This window comes from Numenius arquata, unplaced genomic scaffold (assembly GCF_964106895.1).
Source record: "Numenius arquata unplaced genomic scaffold, bNumArq3.hap1.1 HAP1_SCAFFOLD_268, whole genome shotgun sequence".
Taxonomy (NCBI): Eukaryota; Metazoa; Chordata; class Aves; order Charadriiformes; family Scolopacidae; genus Numenius; species Numenius arquata.
The window spans coordinates 74756-92073 of record NW_027415602.1 but is presented as its reverse complement, the minus strand read 5'-3'; the positions used below and the strand labels follow the sequence as shown (position 1 = coordinate 92073).

General features: G+C 51.2%; 1 protein-coding gene across 1 annotated transcript; it reads right to left on the bottom strand.

Annotated features, from left to right (window-relative positions):
• Nucleotides 1–9417: 9417 nt before the first annotated feature.
• Nucleotides 9418–10374, bottom strand: LOC141478875 (olfactory receptor 14C36-like; the record flags this gene model as incomplete). Its single annotated transcript, XM_074167822.1, has 1 exon — nucleotides 9418–10374. A coding segment is annotated over one exon (957 nt), but the record flags the coding sequence as incomplete, so codon positions are not given.
• Between the last annotated feature and the right edge of the window lie 6944 nt (nucleotides 10375–17318).

Genomic DNA, 17318 nt, shown 5'->3' with positions numbered 1-17318 from the left:
TAGACCTTCAGAGTAAGACATCAAGAACTGTATGAAGCTCACACAGGCAGGAGATGCTCTCTCCTGGAAGGGTTATTTTTGCTATTGCCAATATAGCCACACAAGGCTGCCTTGCTCAAAGACACTCATCCATTTTTCGGGTCACATTAATCTGTACAAGCATAGATATCTGCAGTGCAGCGACAGGACACGCTTTCTAACCTTCCCAGGAACCTCCAACCCAAGCTTTCTCTCTGCACCCTCTTTGGAGATGAACCCGAGTAGAACAGCATGAGCAATTGCAGTTGGACATCTCAAGACCATCTCCACCTCGGAGCTAATATGGGGCACAGCCAAAGTGGAGGCCCAGGGAGGAGACGTTGCAGAGCAGCCTTTTCTGTTGCTGCAATCTAAAGCCAAACATAGACTGAATTTGCTTATTTTCAGCTAAATCCTTGCCATTTGTTGTTGTTGCTCTTGTTCTCCCCCTCCCCACCTCCCCAAGCATAGCAGTTTTCCTTTGAGCTGCTAAAGCTCATTTCTCTGTTTCTCTCTGTTTGAAAGTTACCATCTGGAAGTTGCTCAGATCCTGCTAAAGATGCAAACGTCCATTAATCTGGTAGTCTAGCTACTGCAGTAGCCACCCTGGGGGTCCAGAAAGCTTCCTCCCCTCACATGCAGGGCACGAGGGCCACATTCGTGGCGCAGGAGCACCTGGCCAACGCGGCCCAGAGGAGCCCTGGCAAGGGGTCGTTCTCAGTGCTGCAGAGGAAGGCAAACAACCCCCAGGGACCAGTGCCAATCTGCCCCGGGGGAAAATGCCTTCCTGAGCCCAGAGCTGGCCATCGGCTGCTCCCTGAGCACGGGAGCAAGACCGGCCTCCTGCTCCCACACTCTGCTCACGCCTCCCCGCAGACACCAGCACTGACCATCCCCTTTCCTCCCTCCACCTGGAGCCATCTCAAGGTCTTGCAAGAGCAGTACAATGGCCCCCACCTCCTCGGCCTTGGGAGCAGGAATCCTTCCCGTGCCTTGCAGGACACCGGTGGGACTTCCACAAGGCTGGGGGAGGCTGCTGGGACACCCACACCTCCCATTGCTTACGGCTGCTGACCTTGCCTGCGCAGGAGATGAGGACGGCGAGCTCTGCTCCAGTGCTCCTCAGGTACAAAAAATGCATCGCCTTGGTGCCGCCTCTGCTCTCCAGCTGAAAAAATCGGAGAGCTTCGGGCACCTCCAGTGGCTTGGTGGTTCTTCTCATCTCCCGAGGGCATAGCAAGAGGAGGACTTGAGGCTGGAGGAGGCTGCTGGAAGGTCTCTGCCGCAATTCTGCTTCCCAGGGTGGCCACGTGCAAAGGTCCTCTGAGGGACAGGAGTCCCGCTCCATCCTTTGGGGAGCAGAGGCAAGCTCCACAGGATTTCACCAGCTCCTCAAGCAGCTCCTCTCTAATGTCTTCGGGCTGCCCCAGGCCAGCTCTGTCCCAGTGGCAAAGCCGGGCGGGCTGGCGGCGGGACACAGGAGGATGCCCCTTTGGTCCTGCCCCGGGGCATTTTCACCTCTGCCTCGCCGGGTGGTGGCATTGTGACATGGGGGTGAGGAGGTCCCCCCGCGACTCCACAGGCACCCCTCTGTCCACCATCCCTGGGAGGAAAGCCTTTGTGGTGCTGGCCCCAAGGCCAGCAAAGAGACAGGACTGCCCGTGGCAATCGGGTCGGGGCTTGTCGATTCAGCCACAGCGTCTGGAGTAAAAGCAGCTCCACGTGAAGCGCATTCACACCGGTCAAGAGACATAACCGGTCTCTGGTCTGGAGGGGCGAGACTGTCCCAAAATCTGACCCAAATCCTTTGATCACAGAAAGTCTCCACATCTCATCTGGAGAGTAGGACAATCTTTAGCGTTATTTTCTCCAAAGCCCTTGGGTAAAAAAAGCTATCGGCATATTTGTGTCTTAGACCAGTTGGTGAGGGAGCCAACTGGGCAAGGGGCCCAGCGGGACCTGTTGTTTGCCAACAGAGAAGGTCTCGGAGGTGATATGAAGGCTGGAGGCCATTTTGGGCACAGGGACCACGGAATGATAAGAGTGTTTGGAGAAGTAAGGAGGGGGGTGAGCAGAACTGCCACCTTGGGCTGCTGAAACAGAAAATATAAGGATTAACAATGACAGGGATGTATAACTCAACCTTGGAGGGGAGGAAAGAAAACAAAAAATTGCCCAAATAGCGGAAGTGTACTCCATCCTTGAAAGAATACTTTCCAGGCAAACGGGAACATCCCGACCGCTAACAGGAAAGAAAACAAGAAGCTTTACGACCCCTGTCAGACCACTCAGAAGACAAACGGAACATCCTGATCGATTACAGAAAGACAGCAAGAGGCTTTACGGCCCCTATCAGCAAAACAATCAATGGGAACCGGCTCGGTGACTGTGGAACTTACTCGCTGAAACGCCCCCCAAGGAAAAATATCAGGAGAAGATACGCACATGCCTGGAGGAGAATTATTATAATGAGGCCCCGGAAATAAACATAGTCACACCTATTCTTAGAACTAATTGTATTAGTCCATCCCATAGTTTGCATATGTATGATTTACCTTATAAATAACTACGGGTTCAGCATAAGGGTGTGCAAGTTAGGAGGAGGGATCACCCTTGCACCCGGCGCCACAAAAAACATACCTGTTTTATGACTCTCTGAGATTTGTAGGGTTTGTTTCCGCACGTCAACACCCCAAAGTTAATAATCCCAACACATTTCACTTCCTTCCTGTCTTAAGCACTTCTTCCCAACCAACCTGGGAGATGTGGGCACAGATGAACCTCATGAGGTTGAACAAAAGCAAGTGCAGGATTCTGCACCTGGGAAGATAAAATCCTCAGTATAAATACAGACTGGGGGATGAGAAAGCAGCCCTGAGGAAAGGGACTTGGGGTGCTGATGGACGAGAAGCTGGACATGAGCAGGCAATGTGCTCTCGCAGCCCAGAAGGCCAATCACATCCTGGGCTGCATCAAAAGAAGTGTTGCCAGCAGATCCGGAGATGTCATTCTGCCACTTTGCTCTGCTCTGGTGAGACCTCACCTGGAGTACTGTGTGCAGGTCTGGAGCCCTCAATATAGAAAGGACATGGACCTGATGGAGCGGGTCCAGAGGAGGGCTACTAAAATGATCAGGGGGCTGGAGCACCTCTCCTATGAGGACAGACTAGGGAGCTGGTGTTGTCCAGCTTGGAGAAAAGGAGGCTCCGGAGAGACATCATAGCGGCCTTCCAGTCCCTGAGGGGGGCTACAGGAAGGCTGGGGAGGGTCTGTTTACAAAGGCCTGCAGTGACAGGATGAGGGGCAATGGTTTTAAGTTGGAGAAGGGGAGATTGGATATTAGGAAGAAGTTCTTTACCATGAGGGTGGTGGAACACTGGAACAGGTTGCCCAGGGAGGTGGTTGAGGCCCCTTCCCTTGAGATATTCAAGGTGAAGGTCGACGAGGCCCTGGGCAACCTGGTCTAGTTGGGGGTGTCCCTGCTGACTGCGGGGAGGTCGGACTAGATGACCTTTGGAGGTCCCTTCCGGCCTGGACCATTCTATGTATCCCGTTGTGCCTGGCCGCCTCCACACCCCTCAGAAAAGTGTCTCTCCAGCTATTCCATGCAGAGTTGAACTTCACCTCCCCTTTCATGGACACCGCTTTCTGGTCTCTGCCCTCGCTCGGCATCTCTACAGCCCGTGGTGCCGACCAGTGCCCATGGACCTTTTCCGAGTGAGGAGCACATCATTGCAGGCCATTCCCTTTTGCAGGCCTACCCGGGATGTATGTCCCCCCCAGCTCAAAGGCTGGAATAGCATCGCCCATCTCTGCCACGGCAGCAGATCTAGTTACGAGAGCCCTTGGCGATCCTGATGGATTATTGCCAGGGCAGGAATGCTCACGGGACCTGGTGGAAGTAAGTTTCCCAGATATTTAACAAGTGGGTTTTGCCCAGAGAGTTGCAGATTCTCTGTGGGACGCTGGGGCAAGTGGTGCCCATCCTTCCCAAGGAGGTCTGGATGTATGGAAATGCCAAGGAAAATCCCAGCCCCTCCTCATGGACAGGTGCCAGCCCAGTCTCCAGGCAGCACCTGCCGGTCCTTCGAGCCCTTGAGGCTTCAGTGCGGGGCTCTGGTCAAGCTGCTTCCAGCTGGGTGTGGAAAGGTCAGAGACGTGTCCTGGCACTCAGGATGATCCAATCCATAAGCTTCCCAGGTACTGAGGTCAGACTGACAGGCCTGTAGTTCCACAAACCCTCTTTGTTGCCCTTCCTCTGGATGGGCATCACGTTTCCAAACCTCCAGTCACCTGGGACTTCCTGTTTAGCCAGGACTGCTGGACTGATGGACAGTGGATTGGTGGGAACATCTGCCATCTCCCTCAGTACCCTCGGGTGGATCCCATCTGGCTCCATAGACGTGTGTGTCCAAGTGCTGTGTTAGCTCACTCACCATTTCCCCTTGAATTATGGGGATATTTTATTGTCCTTAACATCCAAAGCCAGATTAAGTTCTAGTGGGGGTTTTGGCCTTTATGATTTTCTCCCCACAGAGCCTCTCAAGACCTTTTTAGTCCCCACAAGTGCCCTGCCCCTTTTTCCAGCGGGAAGAAGGCATCTCTGAGATGCCCCACGTCTGAGGAATAGACACAGGGACCTCTGTTCAAGGAAGCTCATCCCAGTGCTGCATCCAGGGAGTATCCCAGGGGATGTTATCCTCAAAGCGAAGTGACCTCTGGACACTCTTTGTCCCACAGACCTTAGACGAACCCGCCGGAAGAGCTGATGTTGTCTGTGCTCACTCAGGATAATCTCACCGCACACGATGTATATGTTGACATCTCATCCTTTTATTATATATATTTTAATTTTTTTTAAGGGAGAAATGGTTAAAATACATAATAAAAAATGGCTTTTCTGAAATAAAAGCGTGGGCAGCAAGGGGGTGCGTTGAAGAGGAGTGATTTTTGAGGAGGTGTCCCGGGGGAGGCTCTAAATGAGGAGGTTGGATCATGAAAGGCTTCGTGAGTCTTAGGGGGAAGGAGAGGGCACCCCAAATCCCCATGGAGGTTTATTTTAGGGGGCTCCCAATCAGCTTGGGGGTAGCAGAAATTGGGACCCACCCCTGAATTTGGGGGGTACACCCTGTTTTTCTAGCAGACTCAGCTGAGGCAACACTCAGCTCCCACAGGGGCTTAGTAAACCCCAATATTGGGACCGAGGGGGCTCAGCGGGAGGGCAGAGAGGAGGGTACACCCCCATTACTTAGGGCACCACTGATTATTCAGGGCACACTGTTTCTGCCTGCCAGCCTTCCCCATCCCCTACAGGGCAGCCCATGTCCCCCCGACACCAAATAAGCCCCCCAAACTGCAGAGCACCCCACATCCACACAGCCGCACCCCAGGGCCCCCTTGCTCCAAAAACAACTTTTATGCCCCCAGAATAGAACAGTGTCAACCTGTGAGAAACACTGGCTCACGATTAGAATTTGATAGAGAACAAAGTCGACGAATCAAAGATAAAAAAATTAAAAATTTATTATAGGAAACAGCGCTGAATCTGGTGCATTTCAAAGCAGAGGCACAACCCCTCTTTCCAGTTCTCGGTTTCTTCTACCTTATCCCGGCCGCTTAAGTTTCTGTCTCTCTTCTCATCTGTTGAGAAGTTGGAGCTCCCATTCTTCCCGAACGCCAAACCCCGTACAGGTGTTCACCTCTTTTCACCCTATAAGGCATAAACAGACCCACGCCAAGGAATCCTTATCCTAAACACGCCCTTGATTATTTGATTAGGCTAAATGCTCTTTCACGGTCTTTGCCGCCATCGACTGTCCGTTGTTAGTAACTACAGGCACTCTGGTGGTAGTTTACTTCATCAGGTGGTCGTATCCTCCTCTTCATCAGTTCTCCTCTGAATGGACTCGGTCTACTTGGCAGTCTTCACAGCCCCCTTGGCAGATATTCCGTCCAAGACTGGTTTCTTTGGTCTTAAAGTTACTTCCCTGTCTTTTGGGTTCCTGCGTCGAAGGTTACATTCCAATCTGTTTCTCTTTACTTAGATTTCGTTCTGCAAAACCAGGATCCCTTGTGTTGAATAATTCCTAAAACATAATTATTATTAAAAATATATAGCGTTGTTCACACATTAAGGAAAGGTATAAAATGGAAACATTTCCAGGGTGGAACACAGCAGCACACGGTATGCGAGGAATCAGCTACATCTATGACTCCCTGAACAATATTGCTTGCAAAAGCAGCACGGAGGACGGAGTGGAGTGAAGATCTGTGATTACATAGCAGAAATGGGAACAAGGTGATCCTATGGAAGTGATAAGCGGCATGCTTTCCACCCGGAGCCAACAGTCCGTCAAATTTTGATGAAATACTCTCCTTTGTGAGAATTTTGCTGATTCATATGTCATTATAATACCAAAACACACCTCCAGCCCGAAGGCTGCCCGCCTCCAAGGTGAGACAACTCCTCCTTGACTCTGCGCCCTGAATTTTTCTTAATCTCTGCCTTTAAATGTGAGGCGAGAGAATTTTTACAAAAATCATAATAAAGGTATTTAAGAATAAAGTCACTCAAACTCCACCCTGAGGTAAAAAATAATATAAAAATATCCCAAGAAAGGGGGGATGCTGGGGAAGACACCATCGTAAAGAAGTCAGGGAGGACCCCATCACGGACTGCCTCTGACTCCCGGGACCAGTCGAGGGGCTGAGCCTTTCTTCCCCCCCCATAGGGACGCCTGTGGGTAAGACTTAGACTGTACAGAGTGCTTCCTCGGGGAACTCAGAAATCTCTCCAGAGGATTACCTGTTACATTTAGAGCCAGGCTGTATTGTTTGGAACTTTGTCGCGTGCTTTGTACCATTAACATTTTTTCTTTTACTTGCACGTGCTTTACAGACTGTACTTATCACCGGCAAACCATAAGAACCTTTATATCTGTTGTTTAAATAAACTGCAAAGTAGCTAGCCTTCTGGGTTTCTCACTGAACGCAAACAGACACTGAAGTGCGGCCGTGCTAGTTTGTGAGCACGACTAGACTGAAGGTGCAGTCCACTGTCAGTGTATCCAGAATCGTGACAGTTTAATATATTAAACGCAACTGGACTGATAGTGGTGAATTGGGCATCACTCAGAATGTAAACCAGCCACCACCAGCCTCCCACCTCGGTGAGGAGTGTTAGAACGCAAGGGAGTTTATTTTCTGCCAAAACTATTTTGCCTCTTCATGCCAGAGTAGTCCAATTCCCAGCGGAGAAACGATCAGCTAGATCAGGGTGCTCAGCCCCTTGTCTGGGTGGGTTTAGAATATCTCCATGGATGGAGACACCAGAATCTCTCTAGGAAACCTCTTCCAGTCATTGACCACCCTGACAGTCAAAAAGTGTTTTCTTGGGGTCCGTTGGATGGGGTTTGATGTACATTAATAAGATCCCCCTGAGCCTTTTCTTCTCCAGACTGAACATCCTCCTGTGAAAGATGCTCCAGTCCCTTAAACCAGCTCTGTGGCCCTTTGCTAGACTTGCTTTAGTAGGTCAATAACTTTCTTGTACCGAGGAGCCCAGCACCGAACACCAGCATCCCAGGTGTGGTCTCACCAGTGCCGAGCAGAGGGGAAGGGTCGCCTCCCTCCATCGACCAGCAATGGTTTTCTGATACAGCTCAGGGAGCTATAGGGACATCTCCTCACCCTCTATCCATTCCCTAGCATAGAGGGCAACCCCCCCGCCCCTCTTTCCTTTCTTGTCCCTTCTGAACAGCTTGTAGCCCTCAATAGCCACACTCCAGTCGTAGGATTCATCCCACCGGCTTTCAGTGATGGCCACTATATCATTGCTTTCCAGCAGCAAGGTAGCTTCCAGCGCCTCCTGTTTGTTGCCCGTGCTGTGTGCATTCGTGTAGAGGCACTTCAGCTGGGCTGTTGGCTGTGCCACCTTCTTAGGGGAACACCCCTTGAGGTGTCTCACAGGGGTTTCTCTGTTGACTTCAACTACTCCAGGAGCTGCTGGCTCACCTCCATGAGACTTTGACTGCAGTGCAGTGTCCCCAGCGTGCCCCAGGGCAACAGGCTGAAGGCCCTTACTAGCACCCTGTCTCTCTGCCCCTGGTGTGATACCCCACAGCTTGTTGCAGATGAGCCTGATATTATTCTCTCCCTCCCCCTGTAAGAGCCTGGGGAGAATTAACCCTATCCCCACTGGAACCAGGGCAGTGTAGTTGATGGATTCTCTGTGTCTGCCTATTCTGATTATAACCATTACCTCGAAGCACTTTGGAGAAGATTTGTGGCAGAAAGTGTCCTCGTTTCCTCTTTTTTTTTTTTTTTTTTTTTCTCTCACGTGGGTACATGGAAAGATTTCTACCTGGACTGAAAACTGGTGGCTTTTGCTAGTATTTTCTTGACAGTGATAAATTTGTCTTAGGATTTAAAAGATCAGACCTGTTTGTAAGGAAATCTTGAATTCATGAAGGACTTTGAGAAGAGGAATAATGCCAATGTACATATGTGGAATAATGTGAAATTGTTCCTTAAAGAAATAATAAAAGAAAAACTTGTGAAGAAGGAGCTCATGGTAGCTGATGTCTTCTGTCCCTGAAAATCTCGTGGGCGGGAGTCTCAATAGCTCCATTGGTGATGCTGTCAGTATCTCCTGGAGTAATGGCGTTGAGTCATAGTACTAGAGGCTGAGTTTAGAAGCTTTTAGATTGGACCTGCTGGAGGGCATCTCTGAGGAAAAAGCCCTGGGAGTCCTGGTGGACAAAAGGATGACCATGAGCCAGCAATATGATTCTCTGATTCTGGACTGCCCCACATCTACTGCATGGAGAGGGGAGAGGCACCTTCTTTGTCGACCTCTTCAATCCCAACACAACCCATCTAACATGCTGAGCCAGGAGAAAAACCAGGCTTCCGAGACTGCTCCAGATTCCCCTCCCAGAGGACAGGTGTTCTAATGAAACCTGTGTGAAAGCCCTGAGTACATCCCTCAGGTCCAATCACCAGACAACAACTGGTGACTGCTAAATCCAGCCCTTCATCTCTAAGATACAAGAGCTTTTCATTCCATACCTCATGGTGGAAGTGAACTTCAGGGCTGAAGTTCTCAGGCCTGTTGGGAGAAAGATCCTGGCATGAAAGCACGGCGCTGTGAACATCCCGTTTTATTACAGAGAAATATGTATTATGGAAGAGGGCGTGTCTGAACCAGTCTTAAATACACTTTTATAAGGGAACCAGATGACAAAGGGAAGGTACATGTCTCAGGTGCAGTGAGGTGCAAATGCAAATCTTTCAGTAGAAATAAAATAAACATGAATGAGAATACCAGCAGCAGTCATGAAAAATAAAATTGGGCAAAAAACAAGTTAAAAAAAAAGATGTAATCAGATACTGTGACAGTCATTTGTGGGGAGAGGTGGCAAATTTGTCACTCTTGAAAAATGTCCATGAAATCAGCCACCTAATGGCTTCTTTGATCTCCGGGTACCTCATGCTGTAGTTGAGGGGGTTCACTGCTGTAGGCACCACCGAGTAAAGAACAGTCACCGCCAGGTCCAGGGGTGATGAGGAGATGGAGGGGGGCTTCAAGTAGGCGAAGATAGCAGTGCTGATAAAAAGGGAGACCACGGCCAGGTGAGGGAGGCACGTGGAAAAGGCTTTGTGTTGTCCCTGGTCAGAGGGGATCCTCAGCACGGCCCTGAAGATCTGCACATAGGACACCACGATGAAAACAAAACAACCAGAGCCTAGACAGATACTGACCACAAGAAGCCAAACTTCCCTGAGGTAGTCTGAGTCTGAGCAGGAGAGCTTGAGGATCTGGGGGATTTCACAGAAGAACCGGCCCAGGACATTGCCCTGGCAGAGGGGTATTGAAAATGTATTGGCCGTGTGCAGGAGAGCATTGAGAAATCCACTGCCCCAGGCAGCTGCTGCCATGTGGACACAAGCTCTGCTGCCCAGGAGGGTCCCGTAGTGCAGGGGTTTGCAGATGGCCACGTAGCGGTCATAGGCCATGGGAGTCAGAAGACTAAATTCTGCTACGATAAAGAAGGAAAACAGAAAGAGCTGTGCAGCACATCCCCAGTAGGAAATAGTCCTGGTGTCCCAGAGAGAATTGGCCATGGCTTTGGGGAGAGGGGTGGAGATGGAGCCCAGGTCAAGAACAGAGAGGTTGAGGAGTAAGAAGTACATGGGGGTGTGGAGGCGGTGGTCACAGGCTATGGCAGTGATGATGAGTGCGTTTCCCAGGAGGGCAGCCAGGTAGATGCCCAGGAAGAGACAGAAGTGCAAGAGCTGCAGCTCCCGTGTGTCTGCAAACTCCAGGAGGAGGAAGTGGGTGATGGAGCTGCATAGCTAGACTACCAGAATAATGGACGTTTGCATCTTTAGCAGGATCTGAGCAACTTCCAGATGGTAACTTTCAAACAGAGAGAAACAGAGAAATGAGCTTTAGCAGCAAAAAGGAAAACTGCTATGCTTGGGGAGGTGGGGAGGGGGAGAACAAGAGCAACAACAACAAATGGCAAGGATTTAGCTGAAAATAAGCAAATTCAGTCTATGTTTGGCTTTAGATTGCAGCAACAGAAAAGGCTGCTCTGCAACGTCTCCTCCCTGCGCCTCCACTTTGGCTGTGCCCCATATTAGCTCCGAGGTGGAGATGGTCTTGAGATGTCCAACTGCAATTGCTCATGCTGTTCTACTCGGGTTCATCTCCAAAGAGGGTGCAGAGAGAAAGCTTGGGTTGGAGGTTCCTGGGAAGGTTAGAAAGCGTGTCCTGTCGCTGCACTGCAGATATCTATGCTTGTACAGATTAATGTGACCCGAAAAATGGATGAGTGTCTTTGAGCAAGGCAGCCTTGTGTGGCTATATTGGCAATAGCAAAAATAACCCTTCCAGGAGAGAGCATCTCCTGCCTGTGTGAGCTTCATACAGTTCTTGATGTCTTACTCTGAAGGTCTACACGTGGGTTGAGCCCTGCCATTCAGCCACTTCTTCACCCAGCGCACCGTCTACCTGGAGAAACTTGTCCAGAAGGCTGCTTTGAGGGACGCTAACAAAACCTTACTAAAATCCAGAAAAAGTATATCCACCGCCTTCCCTTCCTCCACTGGGCAGGGGACCTTATCGTGGTTGGTGGTGAATCGCCTGCTCCCCTTAATGTTAACTCCTTCTCCCAGTTGGGCATTAGGGCTCTGGAAGCCCTCCAGTTCCAGCTTGGTTGTTCACACTCCAAGAAGGGCACTCGGTGGAGACTGCAGCAGAACTGAGGGAGTTTCCCGGCAAACTCTGAGAAAAAAGGAGGAGAAAGCACAAGCTCTTACCCCACGAAGAGAAACTGGAGGTGCTGGAGATTATGCATGGGCCAAAGACTCCCCATGACAGGAGAATCCCTTCCCACCATTCGTGCTGGAGGTGTCCCAAAGGATATTTCCAGCATTGCTACACAACCAAGATATCCAAAGAAAGTCCTTTTGTGTCCGTGCCCTGCCCTCCTGCCTGGCCTGCCTGGTGACCGTGGCTGGGGTCATGGGCTCCCGTGTGTCTGCAAACTCCAGGAGGAGGAAGTGGGTGATAGAGCTGCTGTTGTACATCTGCTTCACTCTAGGATTTGAGACCTGTTCATGGAATTAAAGTCAGTGAGAAGACAGGGCAGTTTATTCTCAAGTAAACGTATTCAATTTTTCTTAGAGACCCACCCCAACTGCCTCTCCTCTTTTGGGAAGACCTTTGGCACGTCCTTTTTGCACACTCTGGTTGGTGCTTGCTGGTGATCCACCAGGGAGCTCTGAGCACTGCTGGATTCAGTCCTGCCCTACAGCAATAGTTAAACAGGAATTCAGGGTGATCTCGGATTAAATCCTCTCCTGGCATCAAAGGGCTTTTCAGCTTTGTCACTCCCAGTTCACCTGATGGCAGAGCAGAGCTGAGGGACTTTTTTCTTTGTTTTCTTTTTGTTTTCCCCACGACACCCAAGGAGTGTTTTTAAGGCAGAGATCTTTGGCATTTCTTATACACCGCAAGCGAAACCTCGTGGTTCCTAAGAGCCAAGGGGACTGTCCCTCGGAGTGAGGACAGCTCGTCTGTCCATGACGATTGCTCTCAGCTACACTGGGCTGGTACCTCTTTGAGCTGGAGAAAGATTGATCACACCATATGCTCCACTGAGAATAAATGTACTCTCTTGAGAGAAGAACAGCCAAATTTACAAGTGGACGTCTACCAACCCTTCACCCCATCTCACTGGTGCCAAGTAGGATCTCACCTCTCCCTCCCACTCAGGGTCACATAAGGCTCATTGCAGCTGCCTACATTCAGCCCTCCATCAGGACTTACATGGCCTTGGCACTGTCATCTCTACTCTGTAGGGCTCCTAGAAAACACAGATATGTCAAGGGAGAGCTGTGCCCTTCTGGAGGGCAGTTGACACCCAACAGCACCCTCAGAGGAAAGAGAATAATATCCTGAAGATGGGGTATCCTGATGAGAGGTTCGGCTTACTCCCAGCCCCACACACTGCTGTCACCACAGCCCAAAATATTAACCTCATTAGGATACTTTTCCTCCATGCACACACCTGCATGACAGGACATTCAGCATCAGTGTCTGAGCTGCACCTGAATCCTCACCCCCCCCCCCACAGCCAAAAGAAGGGGAAGAACAAGGGCGGCAGGGTCAAGGGGGGAATATGTCAAAGTTCTCCTGGCAAGAGAGTCAGGACAGGGAGACACAGCCACACACTCCAGGATTTCTCCTCTTGGGTGGTTGGGCTGCTGGGAAGGACACTCAGGACTACGTCCTCGGGATATTCAGGGGCTGGGGTCTCTACTGTGTGGGAGAGGAGACCAGGGAGTTGCTCCAGGGAAGACATCTGCGCTGCAGGGGATGGCAGGGAGGTGCGGGAATCCCCCCTCCCGTCACCTTTCCTGTAGCAGCTCCCTCTCACTCCCTGCCCACGTCTCTGCTGCCTGCACTGTCTCTGCCGGGGGCTGTTTCTCTGTCCCCATGTCTCCTCCCTTTCAGTGCCCAGAGGCTGCATCCCACCTGCTGAGGGCTCAGCTCTGCCCTGCAGACACCTCCTGCAGCAGGGAATGGCCCAGGGGCATCTCTGGGTCTGCACGGGCCAAGGAGCGGCTCGGAGAAAATCTAACCAGAACCGGGGTCTCATTGCCTTCTCCAGAAAGGAGACGAAAATTCCCATCTCCCACTGCCCATCCCGCCCACCAAGAGTGGAAATCTCAAAGCCCAGATTCCTCTTCTTTCAGGTAAATGCTGCCTTGAAATGCTTCTTCAAAATGACCCTCTTTAAATGTCCTGGGGGTGAGCTGGAGCTGTGAGCAAACCTGACCCACGCAGCATCCTCTCCACTGCAGAAGGACCCTTCTGTGCCCAGACTGGGATCACTCCTTCCCTCCACAGCTTCTCCCCACACTACAAGCCACTCATTGCCCCAGCACACAGTTCCCTGGGACACGGGGACCCTACTCTGAAGGACAGCCCTGGGCACCCCTGGCTGCACACCCACCTTCACAGCCCTGCAGCCATCCCGGGGAGAAGGCAGCCGACAAGTCCTCTCCCTTTGTTGGTGTGGTGGGGATGCCCCGATCTTGAGCACATCCTTCTCAACACCAAGGGATCCTTGACAGCCTTCCTGACAGAAAATTAGACATGGGCTATGCCGGCTCCAGGAAGGTTGCTCCAAGGAGCTTGCTCCAGGAAGCCTCTCTGCATTATACTGCACCAGAGAGACACATCATGCCCTGTCCCTCTGCCCTGGCAGCAGGGAAGCCCCGCTCCACAAGTTCCCCTTCTCCTCTACACTAGAGCAACTGTGACAGTTGTACTTACAGATCCCACGGGCTGTGGGTTGTGCAGCTTCTGGATCCCTCCAGCAACTGCAGAGTCAATGCCCTGCAGCCAGACACTTACCCTGTCAAAGGCTGTGAAGGTTTCTCCCACAGTGAACAATCAGGATTCTTCCACTCACAACTACCTTTGACATCTCTCTCACTTCCCTTGTCTCCCCTCGGTGCCTGCAGGCAGTGCCCTCAGCCCTGCTGCGCTTGGCAGAGGAGCTGCTCCTGGGCAGAGCTGTCTCTCTGCCAGCGCTGCCCCATGGCCAGGAGTTCCCTCCATCCCAGGAGCCCGGTAGCAGAGGAACAGCCCAAGACGTCACTTTCTCTGTGCCCCCTGAGCTCCCTGGAGGTGTCCCTGTGCCTTGGTAGAACCTACTGGGAACGAGACTGAAGTAATAATGTGCGGTCTCTCTTGCGCCTCTGGAGAGACACTTCTTTCCAGCTGTGGCATTTCTCCTGTCATAGAGAGCAAAGAGCTTGTTCCTTCTGGTATGAGACAGGAAACCTGGACAGGGACAGATCTCCTTTGTCCCACTGAGCAAGGGGAGCCAGCTTTGTCAGTCGAGGCATCTCCTCCTTCGTTTGTAGACCTGGGTTGGAAGTGGACTCAGGTCTCACCTACAGCTTCCACAAAGCCACAGGAGATGGGATTCCTCTTGCCTCAGTTGAGGTGGGCACAAAATAGGCACCTGCTGCATGGGAGCTGCTAGTCTCAGCTCTCAAGGTGATTCCTGGAGATGGAAGCCAGCAGGGAGCTGTTCTGGCTCAAACACCTGGTGACATTCCAGGTGTCAGAGGGGGTCCAAAATACATGCAGGGAACTGCAAGATCTACTAGAACAGTTCATAGAGACAGGGCAGTATCTGGAGGCATCATCTTTGAGATTCGTGAAGAATTCCCTTGGCCAGCAGCAGGTGCTCACATTTAGGACAATTGAACTTCTCCCTTCATCCATCAAAGTGTCGCCTCCTGGTGGGAGATGAAGAACCTGCCATGGAGGGTAAGGATCTGTGCAGGGAAATGCAAGATCTACTAAAGCAGTTCATAGAGACAGGGCAGTACGTAAGGCATCGTCTTTGAGCCACCAGCAGATGCCCACCTTTAGGAAAAGGGAACCTTTCCCTGCTCCTTACATCCAGGGGAGCCTACTGCGGTAGTCAGGGGACCAGAGGTAGTCACTGCCGTTGCCGTCATCCATCTTCTCCATCAGCTCTCTGTACCAGATCACCACTGACTAATGGCAGATGTCTCATGGACATCCCTCCAGTGCCTAACCTAATTCAGGGCAGATCCTCACTGGCCTTGGACAGGCCTGCAGCGCTACGGGAGATGCCAGGGCTCTCCAGCACAACTGCATGTGGCTGGTGGGACAGCACGGGACCTAAGGGAAAGGCATGTGCGTTCAGAGTGGGTGCAAGAAAGACACTCCAGGTGGCACGTCTGATAGAATCCGTTTCTGTTGGCAGCGACTGAATCCCACTGCTAGAGTGAGGTAGGGTCTCACCCACTTCCATCCAGTCAATGCAGAGCAGGTCATGGACAGGAAGCCCATCACACTGAGATCTGCACTCATTGGCCTACTCCCAAACTCTGCCGGCTCTTCTTAAAGCCATCCTTTAGTCACACACTTGATGATACAACCAAGGAACCATCAAGCTTGTTCAGTGTTCCTGGATGTCCTGGTTTGGGGTGAAGAGCCAATTTACTGGGCAGTGAGAGAGGCTTTTGCTTATGCTCGTTGCTGTGGCAACCAGCGTCACCTGACTTGGTTGTTTACCCCATGGAGAGTAAATTTTGATCCACTATATTTATCGTTATTGCTGTTTTATTCTCTGAGTTCGGGGTAACCTGCCAACTGGCCTTGAGTCACCGACTGGACCGGGACACAAGTGCTGCAGATGAGTGACCCAAACCTATGTCCGCTCACCTCTGTGGTCATGGGGAACCTGCGTGCTCTCCCTGGCATCATCAAGGGAAGAGCCCTGGTGAAAGGAAATGCACAATCACTCACCTGAAAGGCACCTCGGGAGGTCTCCAGGCCAAGAAAATCCACAGTCTGGAGAAAGGGAAATGAGGGTTGGGCTGTTTGCACGCTTGGCCGTGGGAGTGGGAGATGTTCCCTTTACGGATATACAGACAGCAGGGATCCCTCCAGGAGCTGCTCTAAGACCCTTCATCTGTCTAGAAGCTGGCCTCGGGATTCCCTCATCCCCCAGTTCCCCTGTGCACGGACAAGCACACAGACGTGTGTGGCCCTCTCCAGCACAGACACACAGAACCCCTGAGCCTGGAAGGCCCCAGCTTCCACCTCCTCTGTGCTTCCTCTTCATGCTTGATGTCAGTCAGGAGCTCCTTTCTCATCCATGTCAGCCTCCTGCCACCTTGGCGTGACTTCCTGCATGTTGGGATGGACCATTGTGGATCACAAAGAGGTGATCCTTGACAAACAAACAGCTCTCTGCAGAACCCACCTGGCCACAGACTCCCCATGGACCAGGGTTATCCAAATTTACCTCCCTAACTCTTATGCCCAGCAGTCCTTAGAGTACGAAAATGTATTCACTTTCTTAAATCAGCTCACATTGTATGCCCATTTATCGTGCTTGAGTAAGAGAACTAAAGGACACCAGCTCATCAGAAGAGGCAGAAGAACAGCCCTGCCCTTGAAAGAAGTTTATTTTCAGAATCATAGAGCTGTCCCCGAAGGATAGAAGATACCCCTGGAGAACCAAGATAATGCCAGTGTCCTGGCCCCTCTAACACACCTTCAAAACTCTCCCAGTGTCCAGCATCACAGACAAGTAACTCGCAGTAGACCGACCCCAGGGACGTCTGGAGCAATAGACAAGCAGCAGAATGCTGATGGCTGATGGCGCTGCAGAAATAAAGTTGCTTTGTGAAGTTTTACTGTGATTAGTGATTATTACTGTCTGTGATAATCAGTGATCATGTGGTACCTGAACGCTTGAACGGTATAAGAGGCCTGTGTGAAACAACATTTGAGGTACCCCAATTTAGCTCGGACATCTCATGGGCATGAATAAATATTTACCCTTGTAATTCTGTGCTTTGTGTCCCAGCCCCTCTCCTCGGTCAGCACAGGCCAGTTCCAGGTTCTCATAACACAAGTGACCGATTGGCACTGCAGTGAGGCAAGGTCTCTCCCTTCTCCATGCAGTAGATATGGGGCAGTCCAGAATCACACAGAATCAGAGAATCACATTGCTGGCTCATGGTCACCCTTTTGCCACCAGGACTCCCAGGGCTTTTTCCTCAGAGATGCCCTCCAGCAGGTCCAATCTAAAAGCTTCTAAACTCAGCCTCTAGTACTATGACTCAACGCCATTACTCCAGGAGATATTGACAGCATCACCAATGGAGCTATTAAAACCACCGGCCCCTACGGAACCCTACACAACCCTCCGGAAACATATGGCACCCTA